The sequence below is a fragment of the Squalius cephalus genome (genome assembly GCF_949319135.1).
Source record: "Squalius cephalus genome assembly, chromosome: 12".
Taxonomy (NCBI): domain Eukaryota; kingdom Metazoa; phylum Chordata; class Actinopteri; order Cypriniformes; family Leuciscidae; genus Squalius; species Squalius cephalus.
Window position 1 is genome coordinate 2,219,813 of NC_137133.1, and position 17,467 is coordinate 2,237,279.

Consider the following 17,467-nt stretch of genomic DNA (forward strand, 5'->3'; position numbering starts at 1 on the left):
AATATTCTGCATCACTCTCTAAGCAAGCTTATTGAAGACAAATAAACAGTTAGTAATACAATCATAACAAAGAAACAAATTACAAGCAATAATAAGCCTAAATAAATCAGAATAAATAAACAAAGTGTTTCAGGAAGTTTTTCTTTCAGACTAACATATGAGAGCAGTGGCACCAGCACCGGGGAAGAGGCGTGGACAGAGACTTAAGTGCTGTCACTAACAGTATTATTTATTTTGTCTCCTGCACATGTCAGTGAAGCACTGAGTTTGAGTTGAGGTGCAGATGTACGTTAACAACAGTAACATTTGTGAGAAGTGGGGAAAAAATGTAAATGCTCTGACAGTGCTTCTCTACAGTTCTTCTCTAGCAGTGTTACTCATTGCGCGGCTTGCCAAGCTTTAATTTGTGGCTTGCATGGCAGTAAATGACGTGTGACGTGCTGAACGAGCTGTAGAAATGAATAGTGTCATGTAAGTAAGTGTCCCGTTATTCTATAATTCTCCTTTCACTGCGTCTGTGAAGTGAAGCAGGACAACGTCCCACCAGTCCTTGTTTCAGGTTCTCATCCACAGACGACCACAGGTTTTGGACATTTTACTGCGTGATAGATGCAAACAGCACAGCACATCGGTTTATATGTTCATAGTCTCCAAATTATGACCAGAAATGGATAAATATTAAGTGTGCTGTTTAATACAAATAAAGAACCAATGTAGGAGAATGGTTAAGCGCAAACAGCAGGAAACTGTATAAAGGTCCTTTCACATCTGAGCGTGAAAGTGACTTTCAGTTACTTGCGTGAACACATTTTGGTACGCTTTGAAAGGTTGCCTTGAGAAAGCAAACCGAACCAAGAAGAAAATGCAACATTGTAACAAATTAAATCCCTGTTTCGGAACAAAACAAACGATCTTTAGGTGTGGAAAAGCTCTAAGACTCAATGCACAGATCTATTTTGACATACAGTATCAGATTGTTTTGTTCAGTCTGTTGCTATAGTTACATCACTGTCAATCATTGCCTTTTCAGATTCAATTGTGCATTTAAGTACTATCGACTATTTTTGACTGTCAAAATGCCAGTGGACAGCTACAGTGAGTTGTTCAAAATCTTTCTTTTTAGTAAACTCTGTGTACACAAACAATGTTCTCAATGCTGGAGTTCATGTGTCGAGCCTCTGGTGATACTTCCAGCAAAGTTTCATGTTGTGTCGAGCCTTCTTCGTGTTTTAAAAATAGCGATTTTTGATGCTATCATCATAGAAGTGCCCCAATCACTCCCATTCAAAAGGCAATGTGACCGAAAACGAAAATACGGTCAAACTTAAGTGGCGTTTCCATCCTAATTATGCTTTTAAACGAAAGTTTGCCTCGGGTAGATTAACAAAAAGACCCTAGGTTGCATTTTGGCGTGAGTTACCCTTTAAAGTATGTAATAAGGTAGCACTAATTGGTGTATTTTGAAATGAATGGATGTATTATTAGTAACAAAGTGTGAACTATGCTGCCATCTTCAAGACAATATGCGTTATTAGGCCTGTCGCGATAGTCAATAAATCAATTAATCGCACAATAAAAAAAAATGAGCTCGATAATTTTTCCGGCCGCGATAATTCCATTTGCATACTTGTTTGTTTTCCTCGTCTCTCTCTCTCTACCAAATAGACTGGATGACCACTCTCGGTTCCTTAGCGTATAGGAGGAGTGAACTCTCTTGTCAGTCACATGGTCTTTGTGTGGGAAAGCGCCGGCGGGACTGCTTGCGGCGACTGCCGGGAGAGAGAGAGAAGACGCTAGTTATGAGTTGGAGGGGGAAAAAAAAGAAAAAGATGGAATTGGTTTCAAAGCCAAACTCGACAGCGAGCCCGATCCCATGAAAATGCGTATCTATACCGTGAATGTTATTTCTCGTGCCATTTATACGCCAAAAATAGTTTTTGCGTGCATATGATACGCACTTTATGTGTAATACGCATGCACTCCTCACCCCTAATCCTAACCAAGTATTTTCAGTGTGTAGCATACACGCAATAAAGTGCGTCTCCGTCTTCCCGACAGTAAATTACACAATCACTCGGGCGTTTAGTCGACAAAGTAACAGGAGGACAGTGCAAAATGGTGTGATATGGCCTGTTGAGGCTTTTTTTTTTTATTTGTTTACAAAGGTCCTAACTGGCAGTTTTGCCTGTTATGGAATGTATCACTATTTATGCCTAATGTTTAATATTTTTTGAAGTGCAATTTTGTTTACATCCATTTTATTTATTAACAGACATTTATTTTGTTAACAGACACTGAGAGTCCATTGCTTTTATTGTTTTTGGTTGTTTTGTTCATTTTTTGTGGATATTTAAAATGTTTTCAATGTTTAATATTCTTTAGAAATAAAAGTTTATAGATCTTTGAAAAGGTGTATCTGCATTATTATGCCATTATCATTATATTAGATGAAAATGGTCTCAGAACGACAATATTATCGTTTATCACAATAATTTCTTAGACAATTTATCGTCCAGCAAAATTTGTTATCGTGACAGGCCTATGCGTTATAGCATTTAAGGATGTTTTTTTAGACAACCTTATCCAAATTTAAAGTACCGTGCAAACAGAATAATAATGTACCTTGCTAAAGAACAGATAAGGGACTTTGAACTAGCAAACTGGGAAAACAATATCATAAATGCTTCTCATGTTTGGAAAGATGTTCGAAGTGTGTTGCTTTTTCAAATGCATGTTATAAGTGACTCAAACTCACAGTGCTCTCAGATGGAGCAGCGATTACAGAGCCATACATCAATGACAAGCTGCACATAAAAAATAATGGCAGCCTTTGCCATTTCAAAATCACGATAAGCCATTAGGGCTGTGACGGTGGCAGTTTTTTACCACCGCGGTAGTAATGGACCCAAATACCGGCGGTGTTGCGGTGAAAAAAAAAGAAACAACACACTAAAGCCTGTAAAGCATTGAAATAAATATCAGTAAATACTGGTTACTTACATAATATAATAAAGTTGAATCTATTTTTTTTTTTTTTATATTCGTTTAATATTTCCACACAAAGGCGCGTGATAGCCTACCGCTCTGCAGTTTGAGAGGGATGTGGGACACGAGCAGGAAAGAGACCATCGATCTCTTTTCTGATATCTTCATGTTTTCTACTTGTAAAAGGTATGAAGAGCGAATTTTCTACAAGGGCAAGGCATTTAGGCTGTTTGCGCGCTGCCAGAGAAAGCAAAACTAAAATCCCCCGCGCGTGTGAAACGCGCTTTACAAAATGAACTTGACGCGCCTTACCAATTATCATATGTCTAATAACAAGCACAAATTGTGTTAAAAAGAATTTGACGTACAAGTAAAAATGTAGGCTATCTGACCTACAGCGTTTTTCTAGGCTACTTTACCACAGTAAAGAATACGAAAATAATCGACCTAAAAGCGAAGAAAGGAAGAAACGTTTATAACGCGTCTTTGGGTGAGACGTGAGTGAAGATATGGGAAAAGAAAAAAGAGATTCCATGCAGGGATGAGTCACGATTTTTGAATATTCGATTAGTTGATTTAATTATAGAATATCTAATGTTCTAATGTCTGTTGTGCGATCATTCTCTAAAATAAAATCTCCATGTTCTGGTGCTGATGCGGTGGTGACGAGTTCATGTAACCAGAGGGTGACGCTGCCAATAACGCACATAACAGCTGTCACAAAGAACCGGCAAAAGTAATGATTATGAACGTGTCAAATATAGCAAGGAGACATTTGAATTGTTTATTAATAAAGTGGTTTTTTGTGTGTGTGTGTGTGTGTGTGTGTGTGTGTGTGTGTGTGTGTGTGTGTGTCAGTGTCGGGCTGCAAAGATGAAGTTGACGATGCTCACTCTTCGCAGTGAACGCGCCTAGAGAGAAATGCACACTTCATACGGAATAGAAGCATATGCTAGTCGGTTTATTTTCCGTTTTGAATTGTTTTGTTTAAAAGTAGACAATTCAAGCTTTCTATAAGGAATAACTAATGGAATATTTTTAAATTCGCTGATAATCGGGTGACCAGATCGCAAACCAGAATTCAAAGCCGACAAAGCTTAAGTTTATGGGCTCACGTACAACTCTCTCATTCGTCATGAATTCAAACTTTTCCATTGCTGCGATATAACATTTAATTGCTAACCTATTATTTATTTTGTAAACAAAGCTTTGTGTGTCATAATATTAATGTAAAACAGCATTCATAAAAAAATTTTTTAGGCGAACCACCGCCGGTACTACTCAGCCACCGCGGTGGCGCTTTACAACCGCGGTGGTGCGGTTGTCAAGTTTACCGGCACAGCCCTATAAGCCATCTCGATTTTAGTGCTAATTTGAATGTTTTTTTTTTTCCTGTGAATAAAATTCTTCATGCCCTAAAATAGCTTGAATGTAACTCTACACCCTTGCTTCATTTAGTATACGTGGACCCATGAATGTGCAAATTAGCCCTGCCTCCACTCACTCACACCGGATCCACTCGGGCGGGTCAACTTTACTGTAGTAAACGCTGCACAATGGCAAGTGGAAATACTGTTTTAATTTAGCCATATATGTTTGAACCCGAAACTGATTCAGAAGAAGTGGAAGAGTGCTAACAAATAGAATAGCCTTTAATAATGTGTACTTGCACTTTTTTAAATGTGTAATGTGCACTTGGCTGAAAACCGATACCGAAAATTAATTAATTAATTAACTTATTTAATAATCAACACTCAAATAACTGAGTTCTACAAACATTTAAATTGCACATAAGGCAGGTTTTATATAATTTTTTTTAAATAGTTTAAGAATTGTTTCTACTCCAGTTTGTTGGTGAAATAAACATATAAACTGCAATAATTAGTTTTTATGACACATTTATTCAAGCATACCTACATTAAATAATGAAGACATCACTAGTTTGGTAAAAATATAATGAATATGTAATACAGTGCATATATTTAGCAAAATTATGTTCTCTAGAGTTATTTATTCTAGCTAGCTTATGGGTTTATGGTCATTGAATAGCTTTCTTATAATGTTAAGTGACATTGTATAGCCTATATCTATCACACCGTATTAAAGAGTGCCAAAACGACGTTTATTGTTTGAATTTCATAATAAAATCGACAGAATTGTGAAGTTGAAACTTTGCTTCATATTAAAAGTAACAAAGTGCATTAAAAGAAAACACCACAGACTAAAGAAAATAAAATAAAATAGATTTAGGAAACCATATCATTACTGATTAAAATGGAGAAACTAATATTGTCAATCCGGAGCTTTCCACACATATTTAACTGCTGAACGCTGAACAGTCAAAGTGTGCCATCGGAGAAGCGCTAATTAAACGTCTGTTTTGGTCACTGACTTTGGCCAATTTTTTGGTCAATGAAGCTAGTAAGATGGTCTTTAAAATTAAATTGAAATTGTATTTATTTACACAAGTTCTTATATGACTTTTTACTTTTGTTTTTTGTTAAAGGTGCTATATAAGTAAAAGTTTTTGATCCTATAAGTATACATGGGTTCTTAGTTCATGAGTTTGATCTAAACTTTAACCAACTTAAATCAAGGAATATTTTCAGTTCATCTTTGTTTGTTGTATGTTTGTATGTTGTATGAATGCATGCTTATTTTGTAAAAATTGATATGTAATAGTGATTTTGACCACAGGAAGAACAGCACTCATATGTATATATATGAGATAGCTGATTGTTGGATCAATAAACAATTCAATTCAATTTGGCCAAATATGTTGGTTGCTGAAATTATGGTGCATCCCTATTTGATTCTAAATATGTTTGCATTGAGTAATAATAATATACTGTATAGTCAACAAAAGAGAATTCAGTATGAAAGACTTTCCAAACATGAGATTTGACCAACTAAAAAGAGAAGTCCCTCATTGTTTGCATTGACAACAGTATTTTACAGCTTTATAACAGATTAGTTTCCTTGCAATATATTAAATGTGTATATTTTAATATTGTGATAGGTCTACTGTTACTTTGTAAAGTGTCGTAAGGGGCTTTTTTTTCAGTAGTTTTCAGCAGTAATCATTCCTATGGAAATATGCTCTGATTTGTTTTTACACACTTCCTGGCACTATTCTGGATCAAACCCCCGTGTGACTGGAGCTTTGGTGAGCGTGACAGACATCTGACAGGAGAGGGCGATATTTCGACGCAGTCAGGAGACGTGACATGACCAAGATCTACTTGTTTCAAGTCAGCTAGTGAGATTGCCAGCTCTTGTGTGTTTTGAACCCAGCCTATGCCACAGCCATCACTGATGTTTCAAACTTTATGTAACTGTAACCATACATTTTCTAGCCTTGCAATATAGTTTGGCCTTTTTTTAATACATTGTCCTGCATTGATTCGGTAATAGGCTAATTCTTCTTTAGTTCTCTTAAATTCTTCCTGAAGTTTTGTAACATTGCAGAAACTTTTGCTGGCTTTGTTGTAACAAACTGTGTTTGAGTTGTAGTCTCTCTGTAGTTTTCAGTTCTATAGTTTCTGCCTTCTGTTCTCAGGCAGTTTCTGCTAGTTTGGTTGATTTGTAAACCTCCAGTTGAGCAAAATCTCTTTGGGAAGGTTGCCAGTGTTAATTATGTTACCTTCACAGGTACAGAACTGGCATTTCTTGTTCCACAAACTGTGTTGTGTAGGTAAGGTTTGTAATTCCAGTACATTTAGATGACTAAAGTTGCCTCCTTAACCACTACTCCTTTAATGATTGTATTTGTAATCGGTGTCCTTAGAATATTTTGATCGTTATAAATGTTGGAACTTTTTACCATAACAGTAAGATTAGTTGTATTGTTGTACAGCATTGCACTCATAAATGCCTAATTCTGATCATTCCAAGAGATTGCTCAGAAAAAGAAATTTGTTATCTGTAACATTTTAAATGTGTAAAGTGTTGGGAAAACTGGCTAAATCAGCATAGTAACTAAGCACAGTAAGATATTAGTGGCTGTTGTTGATCCTTAAGTGTATATATATTTATTGGACTACATCTGTCGCAATTTTCCAGCGCTTTTCATTTGTTTAGTCTCACAAATATGCATATCTGTCTTCTCTCTTTAATTGCAGAAGATGCTAAGATAGTGGGTGAGCGACGCGTGCGTGCTGAGGTCAAGTCCGTTCTGTTTTGGCAGTAGACGAATGGCACAGGGAAACAAGCAGATTGACAACCAGGTTCTGCACCACCTGCGGCAAAAGTTTCCAGAAGTACCAGAGGACGTGGTGTCTGAGTGTGTCCTACAGGTGAGTTAATGCCCTTTCACACTGGATGCGTAACGAAAAAGCGAATGGTTCGCGTGCGAATAGTTCGTGTCAAACCCATTCACATCAGCTGCGACGCGAATTTGCGACGTCCGTGACGTTCAGAGCTTCAACATTCCAAAACTTTCACGCCGACAGCTGAGAAAACATGGACACTTCTTCATCATCATCATCATCATTTTAGGTTTCAGACATTTAAATACACAAGTATTAGAAAAACAACATTTATAGTTTGTAAAATACACACCGATGTCTATGGAAGCGGCATTAACAATCCTTTCAATTATAAATTGATGAAGTGTTTAGATACAAATTGTATAGGTAACTATAAAATTTACTCTGTTCTTCTCACACTTCACCAGCCACTTACTTTAATGTATTTCGGGAGAAGTGGATGAATTGATGTGTTGTAGGCGTAAATCGGACAGATTCAATTCTCTGAACTGCATGCGTACTAATATGGCGCCCATTGTGCGTTATAGATCAACTAACATGAATCATGATCATTATAAAGGTTTCTTAAATGACAAAAACATTCACTTACATGTATTTAAGGATAAAAATATCAGCCAAGGACTGACTGACTGACATGTAACGCAATGCATTTTTTTCCGTGTCATGTTTAGTGTGAAAATGTAAAGTCGATGTCCCTACAATAACAGACCAGCGTACATCTCATAAATTATTCATTCAAGAACGTGCAAATTTTCTGCAACAATGGAGCCGCGAACTTCACATACTTTTGAAAATCCAGCCTTCAGTTGATCCTGATTGAGCTCATTGCCAAAGTTGTAAACATAACGGTGTTCTTCCACGAGGGGTTTCATGACGAACTCATTTAAAGTGATGCGTTCTCAAATACTCTCACCTTGTGCAGGACATGCAATAAGTCAGGAGAGGTGTCGTGTTTTGCCAGAGAAGTAAAAAAATGTAAACAGAATTTCTGAAATTTAAAGCTGTTTTTTTGCATACCGAATAGACTACTTTGCTGTTATTAGTACTTTAGTGTTATTTAGTGTTAAATTATTGTATTTGGGTTAGGTGGCTTAGGTTTTATTGTGAATTTATGTAATTTTTTTGGTTTTGTATTCAGACTACTTATAAGTACTGTGTTATTTAGTGCTAAATTGTTGTTTTTTGTTAGGTGGCTTAGGTTTTATTGTGAATTTATGTAATTTTTTTGGTTTTGTATTTAGACTACTTATATTTATATATTTACTTTAAAATTTTAATATCTAAAATTTTAAGAATTTAAGTTTTTTTTTTTTCTTCAATAAAAAGCCGTTCGTCATTCACCATCGTTTTGAGGCTTAAAGTATCGGTTCAGGCACCATTTAGGCACCAATACCGTTTTTAAAGTATCGATTTGGCACCGGTATCGAAAAAAACAAAAACAAAATTTTATTCAGAAATAGGCCAAATTATGAAAGTAAAATGAGTTACAAAAGCCATATCATGCTCACGTTAAAGACGGCACACTTATGGAAGATAACCCATTAGGACCAGTTAGCACTTATCATATTTGCACTATATTTAGAGATGAATAACTGCACTGATACAACATCCAATATATATTTTAAAGGAAATAAATTGAAACATTTGCTAATTAATTTATTATAGAACAAAATTGAAAATCAGGGTGTCTCCCAGGGTAAACTTTCCAGCTTTTATCAGATTTTTGCAAAATATATAAGATAAATCTGATTGGCAAAAAATTATTTGATGCATCACTGTTTTTCCCTCAACGATTTTCAATCAATTCTTAAACATTAAACTCAGAATCAAGTATATAATTTTAAATGTTTAACCTTAGCTGCATGATGGCACTTATGACAGACAGAAATATTCTCTGCTTGCTGCCAATTCCACAAAAAAATACTCCTATAAGTATCTAAACGTCCTAAAGATCGGAAAGGTCTAAACAAATTACTAGGACAATCACAGACTTCATTGCACAGGTAATTCAATGAGGGAAACCTGGGGTTGTGCTCAAAATTTCTACGCTTACAATGTGCAGTCTCAGGTGTTTTCTCTTCCAAATGCTCTACAGAGGCATTTCTCATTTTGAATGCAGTATATATTCAAACCTCTCTGACTGATGTTATTCAGAGTATGATGAACAATGAGTAATGATGTTTGAAATGTAATTCTTGGAATTATAATAATTATTAAATGAAATGATAAAATGAACAGCAACAAAATGCCACTGGGGTCTGTCGCTACCAAATCTAAGGGGTGGGGCATCTTACCCCAGGGGTATATCTTTAAATGTAGCTTCTACCCCAGACATATCTGAAGCTGACAGATTTGTCTCACTCTTCTTTCCTCAGAATAAAAACGATTTGGCTGCATGTTGCAAATACCTGGCCAAGGTGAGTCCTGGTTTTTTGTATAGTGAAGGCAGCCAGAGTTTGACAGATCTTCGCAATCACATGACCCAACTCAACCTCGGCGTCTCTCAGAATACCCATGGTGCAGTGCAGCGAGATGTAGTAAGGATGAATGGAAGTAGGACTCTCACCCCCAGTGTGAGCGATGGGCCTTTAAACGTGCTTTCTCCCCTCTCTGAGTTCTACCAGCCTGAAACGCCATCTGTGCCTTCACACACGCCCACAAGCCTCAGTGCATTCGCTGGCATGGAGTCCACTCGTAAGCCGCAGCCTCCTCAGCACCTTGGCCTATACCAGGTTGGGGGCAAAGGTCACGGACCACCGGCAACTCCGCGCTTCAACCCGATCACGGTGACGCTTGCACCCAACACCGGCCGAAATACACCTACCTCCCTGCACATACATGGAGGACCTCAGTCGGGTCTGAACAGTCCAAACTCCATCTACATTCGCCCATACGTGACCCAGCCAGGCTCGACGCGACAGGTACAAGGACGAGCGCAGTACAGTCCCACCTCCCAGCCTACCCAGCAGATCTATCAAATCACTCATCCTGCAGCTTCCCAGAGTTCATGGAGCGGCAGCCAGCATCAAACCTCACACGTATACATGCCTATCAGTTCACCCACCAACACCCAAGCCCCCTCCATCCCCTCGGCCGTGGCCTCACAGGCTTCCTCTTCGTCACCTTCGCCTTCCTCATGCTCGTCTGCTGCCTCCTTTAGCCAGTATAACATCCAGAACATCTCAACTGGGCCTCGGAAGAATCAGATTGAGATAAAGTTGGAGTCTCCACAGAGGGGGGCTGGTGGTTCGAGCACGGCCACCGCGACGCTCCTGCGCTCGGGCTCTTCCCCACGAGCCACCTGTAGCTCCACATCTTCGTCCTGTCCCTCGTCGTCTTCTCTGGCTGCCAGCACGGGTCCCTCTGCCCCCATCTCAATTGGAGGATCTGGGCTCAGTCGCAGCCAGCCCACGGTGTATATCTCTGCGTCCCCACCCACTGCTGCTACCACCCCATCTGACGACTGCGCCATAGTTCCCAACACCCCTCGCTCGCAGCCCAAGTTCTATATTTCTGCAAACACATCAGCCGATGATGGAGGGGGAAGAAACCCGCCTACAGTCTATATCTCGGCCAATCCAACGCTTCAGGGTTCGGCTGGTCTGCGGGCTTTAGGAAGCCAGGTGAGCATGGGACCTGCATATATACACCACCACCCACCCAAATCTCGTCCCTCTGTGGCAGCTGGAGGCACTGCCACGTCTCCTCGTGTGGTGGTAACGCAGCCCAACACCAAATACACCTTTAAAATCACTGTCTCCCCCAATAAACCACCAGCTGTGTCTCCTGGAGTGGTATCGCCAACGTTTGAACCAACTAACCTGCTCAGTCTACCTGGCGATCACCATTACGCGGAGCCGGATCCCCTGTACCAGTCTGACCCACTTTCACCTCACCGGGACAAAAGCTCAGAGCCTCGCAGACTCAGCATGGGTGCAGACGACGCTGCATACACACAAGGTACGTTCATCTCTTGTATTGGTTCTGGTAATGAATTGTGTCGTTCTTTTAAATGCTTTGCGAATGGTGCCTCATGCTTTATTTTGAGTCCACTTTAGACTTTCTACTAACTAAAAGTAACTTTGCAACTACATGTCAACTAACTTTCATTAGAGTATTAGTAGAGGGTTAGGTTAGGGTGGGTAGAATAAGTTGACATATAGTTGAAAACTTACTGATGTCTGTTGGGGATCATCAGAACAAAGTGTTAGCAGATATTTTGCCAATAAAAATAACCCCAAGTTTGGCCTGTGTTTCTGAAGAAGTGTATATTCTTTATTGTCCAGTACAGAATTACATATTAATGTCAATAGTTCTGTTGTATTTTGAAATACAATCATGATTCATATTTTCTGCACCAAAATACATTTGCTTTTATGAAGTGTCATACATTAAATGTTTAAAGTGGTTACATGTTTAAAAGGAATATTCAATACCATTCTTTCTACCTTTTAACATCAATATTGATATTAGTAAATTGTAAAAAATGTCACTTCAGTTTCCATCTCCTGGTCAAAAAGCTTTCTCAAAAGTGTGTGAAGGAGAAGGGTGACCATCCACAATCCACCACAAACTCTCATTCACCACCTTATTTTACAGTCCAGTCAGTTTCTGATTGATGAACTCAAGTCCTGCCTAACTTGTCAAATATTTTGTTTACTCAAATTCGAATATTTCACAGTATGGAAAGAAACTGAAAGCTGTTTTTATCACTTCATAGACTCTTAATAGTTAATCAGATGTTTGTGATCAGTTTTGTACATGAAATTTTGCATGTATCTGATGATTACTTGTGTGTATTTACAGCTTTGCTAGTGCATCAGAGGGCACGCATGGAGAGATTGTGGCATGAATTAGAGCTGAAGAAGAGAAAGCTGGAGAAGCTGAAAGAGGAAGTCAACGAGATGGAAAATGACCTCACAAGGAGACGACTGCAGCGCTCCAACTCAGTCTGTCAGATACCATCTGTACGTTAATGTACCTCTTCATTTCTCTTACTCTCTAACTAGGGCTGTCACTAGGGGGTGTAAAAATTAATCGTTTCTACGATGCATCGCGATGCAGACGAGGACAATTCAGTATCGGTTCAGTAATAGACCATAACCGATTATAATGTACTGACGCTTTTCTGACGTCATTTGTCGCGTACGTGCTTTGTCGCGGTAGAGGGAGGAGAGACCGTGAGACGCGAGTGCGAGAAAATTAAAAATGCTCCAACTACTTTAAAGGGTTAGTTCACCCAAAAATGAAAATTTTGTCAGTAATTACTTACCCTCATGTTGTTCCAACCCCGTAAGACCTTCGTTCATCTTCGGAACACAAATTAAGATATTTTTGATGAAATCTGAGAGCTGATCACTTCTCCATAGGCTTCTAGGTGACCGAAACTTGCTGGCCCAGAAAAGTTATTAAAGAGATCGTTAATATAGTCCAAGTGACTCCAGTGGCTCAATCTTAAGTTTATCAAGCGACGAGAATACTTTTTGTGCGCAAAAACAAACAAAAACAACGACTTTATTCCACTATTCATTTCCTTCTCTCTGGGCCTCGTAGTGTTTTTGCGCAGCGCGTCTGTGTTGCACGTCAACACGCATCACACACATGACCAGCTTCGGCCAATTGTGAGCCTACGTGGTGACGTGTAACACAGACGCGCGACGCAAAAACACTACGTGAACCAACTAGAGGCCCAGAGAGAAGGAAATGAATAGTGGAATAAAGTCGTTATTTTTGTTTGTTTTTGCGCACAAAAAGTATTCTCGTCGCTTGATAAACTTAAGATTGAGCCACTGGAGTCACTTGGACTATATTAACGATCTCTTTAATACATTTTCTGGGCCAGCAAGTTTCGGTCACCTAGAAGCCTATGGAGGAGTGATCAGCTCTCAGATTTCATCAAAAATATCTTAATTTGTGTTCCGAAGATGAACGAAGGTCTTACGGGGTTGGAACAACATGAGGGTGAGTAATTACTGACAGAATTTTCATTTTTGGGTGAACTAACCCTTTAAAAGCCTACATCTGGGCACATTTCGGCTTTTATGAACAACCTAAGCACGACCTGCAGAAGACACGCGCTGTGTGCGCTCATGTCACGCACAAATAGAATAAGCAGGAGGTAATACCACAAACTTGATAAACCACGTTAGCTGTTTTCACCGCGAGCTGTTCATGCCTGGCAGAGTCTGACTGCTTTAGAGATGCGCGGATGAGCTCCAACGTCTCTCGAATCTGTAGCCAAAAACAAATCATCCACCCGCCCCAATAACTTTCTCTGATTTAAGTATCCGCACCCGATGGTCAAATTACAATTATTCTGTTACGCGTGATTATAAATGGATGATCGTCACCTTCAACAGCGGATTCGGCGACGGTTGATGCGTTCATCTTTAATGGTAACATAATACACTGATTAATGAGTGCTGCTTTTAAATGAACATTTCTTTAAAACAAAATTTATTTGACAGATTTTCCTTTTCTTAATGGCATAAACAAGCTTGAAACTTAAACTGTCTGGAATGTCACTGTTTCTGTCACTGCGACTTCCCGAACAGGCGAGCACACACACACACACGTGCCCACACATCACTTTTGAAGTAAAATTTAAAATTGAGGATGCGGTGCATCGTGATATGGAATTGAACTGAATCGATGACATGATAATCGTAATCGTACCGAACCGTGAGACCAGTGTCGGTTCACACCCCTAGCTGTCACGGTGAAGGATTTTCTCTTGCAGTGATTTTGAGTGGCTCAGTATCGTGATATGCTGTATTATTGCCTTTTTTTTCCCTCAATTTTCTTTATTCATTTATTTTTATTTTTTTATTGACATACAAATAAATGTTACGATGTGGTCAGCAGCCATGAAGACGAGGGAGATTCCAAAACAGGCTTTATTAATAATCCAAACACACAGGAGAATAACGCAAACCACACAATGCATAAACTAGAACCGACAAGAACAACTGAAACTACGGCTGCACAATCAATCGAATTTTTAATCACAATTACGACTACGGATGCCACGATACCCTTAAATGACAGGATGCCATGACAAAGATTTCGCTTTCCTCTTCGCACATGGCAAGCGTATTTTTTTCACAAACATATGACTTGACCTAAAGAAGGACTGACGCAGTTAATCGTCTGTTTAGGCTTGTTTAGAGCAAATCCACTAAACTTCTGTACAAATCACAATTGTAGACTGTCTTAATTAAGTAAAAAAAAGAGCTTTTGGCAGAAAAAAAAAAACATTCTTTACTCTTTTTATCATTATCAACTTATTTGACATTCAATATACATGCATGAAGTGTTAAACAAGAAGAGCATAGCCTTATGAGCAAAAGTGAACATCGGTGTTGCGGCGGCTGCTTGCATTCCTCTGCATTTGGCTTGTCAGTATCGCTGTATTACAATACTGTGGTTATCGCAACAGCCTTCGCTAACACGCTTAACTCTCCATTAGGTGTGCTAACATTTGCTGTGACAACACTGATTATAATTATGATTCTTTACTAAATTGGATAATGATTGTTTTCAAATACGCTGAAGTGTAAATATTCTATGTATGTTGCATCAGAGCTTGAAGTCTTTAGCACACTTGAGTCATAGAGATGCTTTTATGGATTATAAGTGGGTCTGTCTCATTAGTTTGGCCTAAAAAATAATTGTTACATCATGTCGATCCAACATGAGCTTAATGCCATGGCGGACTTAATGCAAAGTAACAAACGAGTGGTAAACCATTAATTTTGTATGTAATTTTGTATTTTATAATAGATCAACACAATGCACTTTTGAACACTTCCACTTATGTTTTTTATTTCTTTATTTTCAGATTGAGGAGATGCAACAGCTGAGGTGTAAGAATAGGCTTCTACAGATCGATATTGATTGTTTAACCAAAGAGATTGACCTCCTTCAGACACGAGGTGAGTACCATGCTAGTTTTCCTCAGCTTTTCAGGATATGTCCTGGTGTGGCATTACGGGGCTCCAGGCAAAATAATTTTTAGAAATTTTGAAAAAATTCAGAAGGCCAGTTACTTTTAAGTTGATAAATTACAGAATAACTCAAATATCAGTATTGTTCAGAAGCGCAGAAGTTTGAATGCATAGCGTCTTAAAAGTGTCGTAAGTAGGGTAGAGAATCGATAATTATCTTTTTCTGTTGTCTATGCTTATCATTAGTCCCGTAGTCGTATTCATAGTCTCGTTCACTCCCCGGGTTGATGCTCAGATGCTCCAGCATGGCCGCCGTATGCAGCTTTTAACATGATCCGCTCGTTTAAAACTCCTTAAATTATATTAACATTTACTATATAATCTTTATTTTGTATTAAACATCTAAATAATGTCAGTTATGTATAAATCAATTATCGCTGTGAGAGAAGTTCTGTGTAAACGCATACAGTAAATAAAACAGCACTCTGTCAGCAGGTGTTTAATAATCCAGACTGACAAAAACATTAATAATAATTCTAATAACATGCCAGATGACACATGGACTCGGTAATACATCGGTGATGTATTCGTTGTTTAATTTTCTGACAGTGTATGCATATTTCCATTCGCTTCACTCATTAGCCTATTAAACAACACACAAACCCTTTAAAACTGTAGTTTGAAACGAATGCTTATATTAATGTGAAGTTGATAGGTTCCCTTGTCTTATTTATGTTTTACATTTGAAAACATCAGATTTTGTTAATTTTAGCATTACTGCTGTTGTTATAAATAAAAAGATTATTCGGATTATTAAGATACACTAAAGTAGTTTGGAATGTTTTATGCTTTTAAAAAATTGTTAAAATTTTTTACATGCTTTTATTCAAAAAAAAAAAAAAATCGAACAGACTATCATTTAATCTATCATCATTTAAGTTATATGAATTAATGTTTTTAGTAGCCTATCAATGAGTTCCAAATGCCAATAATATGTAGTTTAAAAAATATATATATATATTATTTAATTATCATTGAATAACATTGATTTATTCAGATATTTATGTATATTTAATTACGTTTCATATGAACGACCGTTCCAAAAATAGACTAATGTAAATCTCACAAACTTGTACAAAAGTACACATCACAGTAATGGTTTGAATTGGACCAAACCAAAAAATGACTTTAACTTCAGTGTCTGTTGTTTCTTTTTACTAGTTTGATATAACTTAAATCATTGATAGGTTCCCTTGTCTTATTTATGTTTTCCATTTGAAAACATCAGATTTTGTTCATTTATTTTGCCTATTGTTAACATTACTGCTGTTGTTATAAATAAAAATATTATTCGGATTATTAAGCTACACTAAAGTAGCAATGTTTATTTTTTGGATTCGGGCAGTTTGGAATGTTTTATGCTTTTAAAAAATTGTTAACATTTTTTACATGCTTTATTTTTACCCTTTCAAAGCTTTTATTAAAAAAAAAAAAAAAAATAGAGAACCAATGACAGACTATCATTTAATCTATCATCATTTAAGTTATATGAATTAATGTTTTTAGTAGCCTATCAATGAGTTCCAAATGCCAATAATATGTAGTTTAAAAAAAAATATATATATATATATATATATATATATATATACATTTTTTTTTTTTTTTTTTTTTTTGATTTATTCAGATATTTATGTATATTTAATTACGTTTCATATGAACAACCGTTCCAAAAATAGACTAATGTAAATCTCACAAACTTCTACAAAAGTACACATCACAGTAATGGTTTGAATTGGACCAAACTGAAAAATGACTTAAACTTCAGTGTCTGTTGTTTCTTTTTACTAGTTTGATATAACTTAAATCATTGTGGGTGACATTAAGAAACACATTCAGGAGCTTCATTTTGTATTTTATGATCTTTTTGCCTATTGCGTGTGTGCATTATGAGAAAAAAATCAAGATGGATGACATTTTAATTTTAATGTATTATCTCCCTAAAGTATTGCTGCTTAGTTCAGCTTCTCTTAGGCCCTGTTTACACTGCCAGTGAAATGTGACCCAATTCCGATTTTTTGCTCATATGTGACACAGATCGGATGTGTTCTTTGACAGTGTAAACAGGAAAAAAACGCATGCATTCGGATATTTCCAGATCGGTTTCAGGCCTCATTCATATGTGGAAATAAATCGGATATGTGCCAATGCGACTGTCATGTAAACAGGCAGATCGGATTTTCTGAGGCATTAGGCAACGTCTCCGCGGTT

The 17,467-nt window shown here is 37.6% G+C and overlaps 1 protein-coding gene across 2 annotated transcripts in view; it reads left to right on the plus strand.

The window, feature by feature from the left end:
* The window catches only part of tab2 (TGF-beta activated kinase 1 (MAP3K7) binding protein 2), a 45,898-nt gene that overhangs the window by 23,826 nt on the left and 4,605 nt on the right, over positions 1-17,467 (plus strand). For both annotated transcript variants that reach the window (XM_079887537.1, XM_079887538.1), the window contains exons 2-5: positions 7,107-7,280; positions 9,629-11,213; positions 12,060-12,220; positions 15,094-15,187. In XM_079887537.1, the coding sequence (XP_079743663.1) occupies positions 7,179-7,280; positions 9,629-11,213; positions 12,060-12,220; positions 15,094-15,187 (1,942 nt within the window). In that variant the 5' untranslated portion in view covers positions 7,107-7,178. The remainder of the gene's footprint in view (positions 1-7,106; positions 7,281-9,628; positions 11,214-12,059; positions 12,221-15,093; positions 15,188-17,467) is intronic.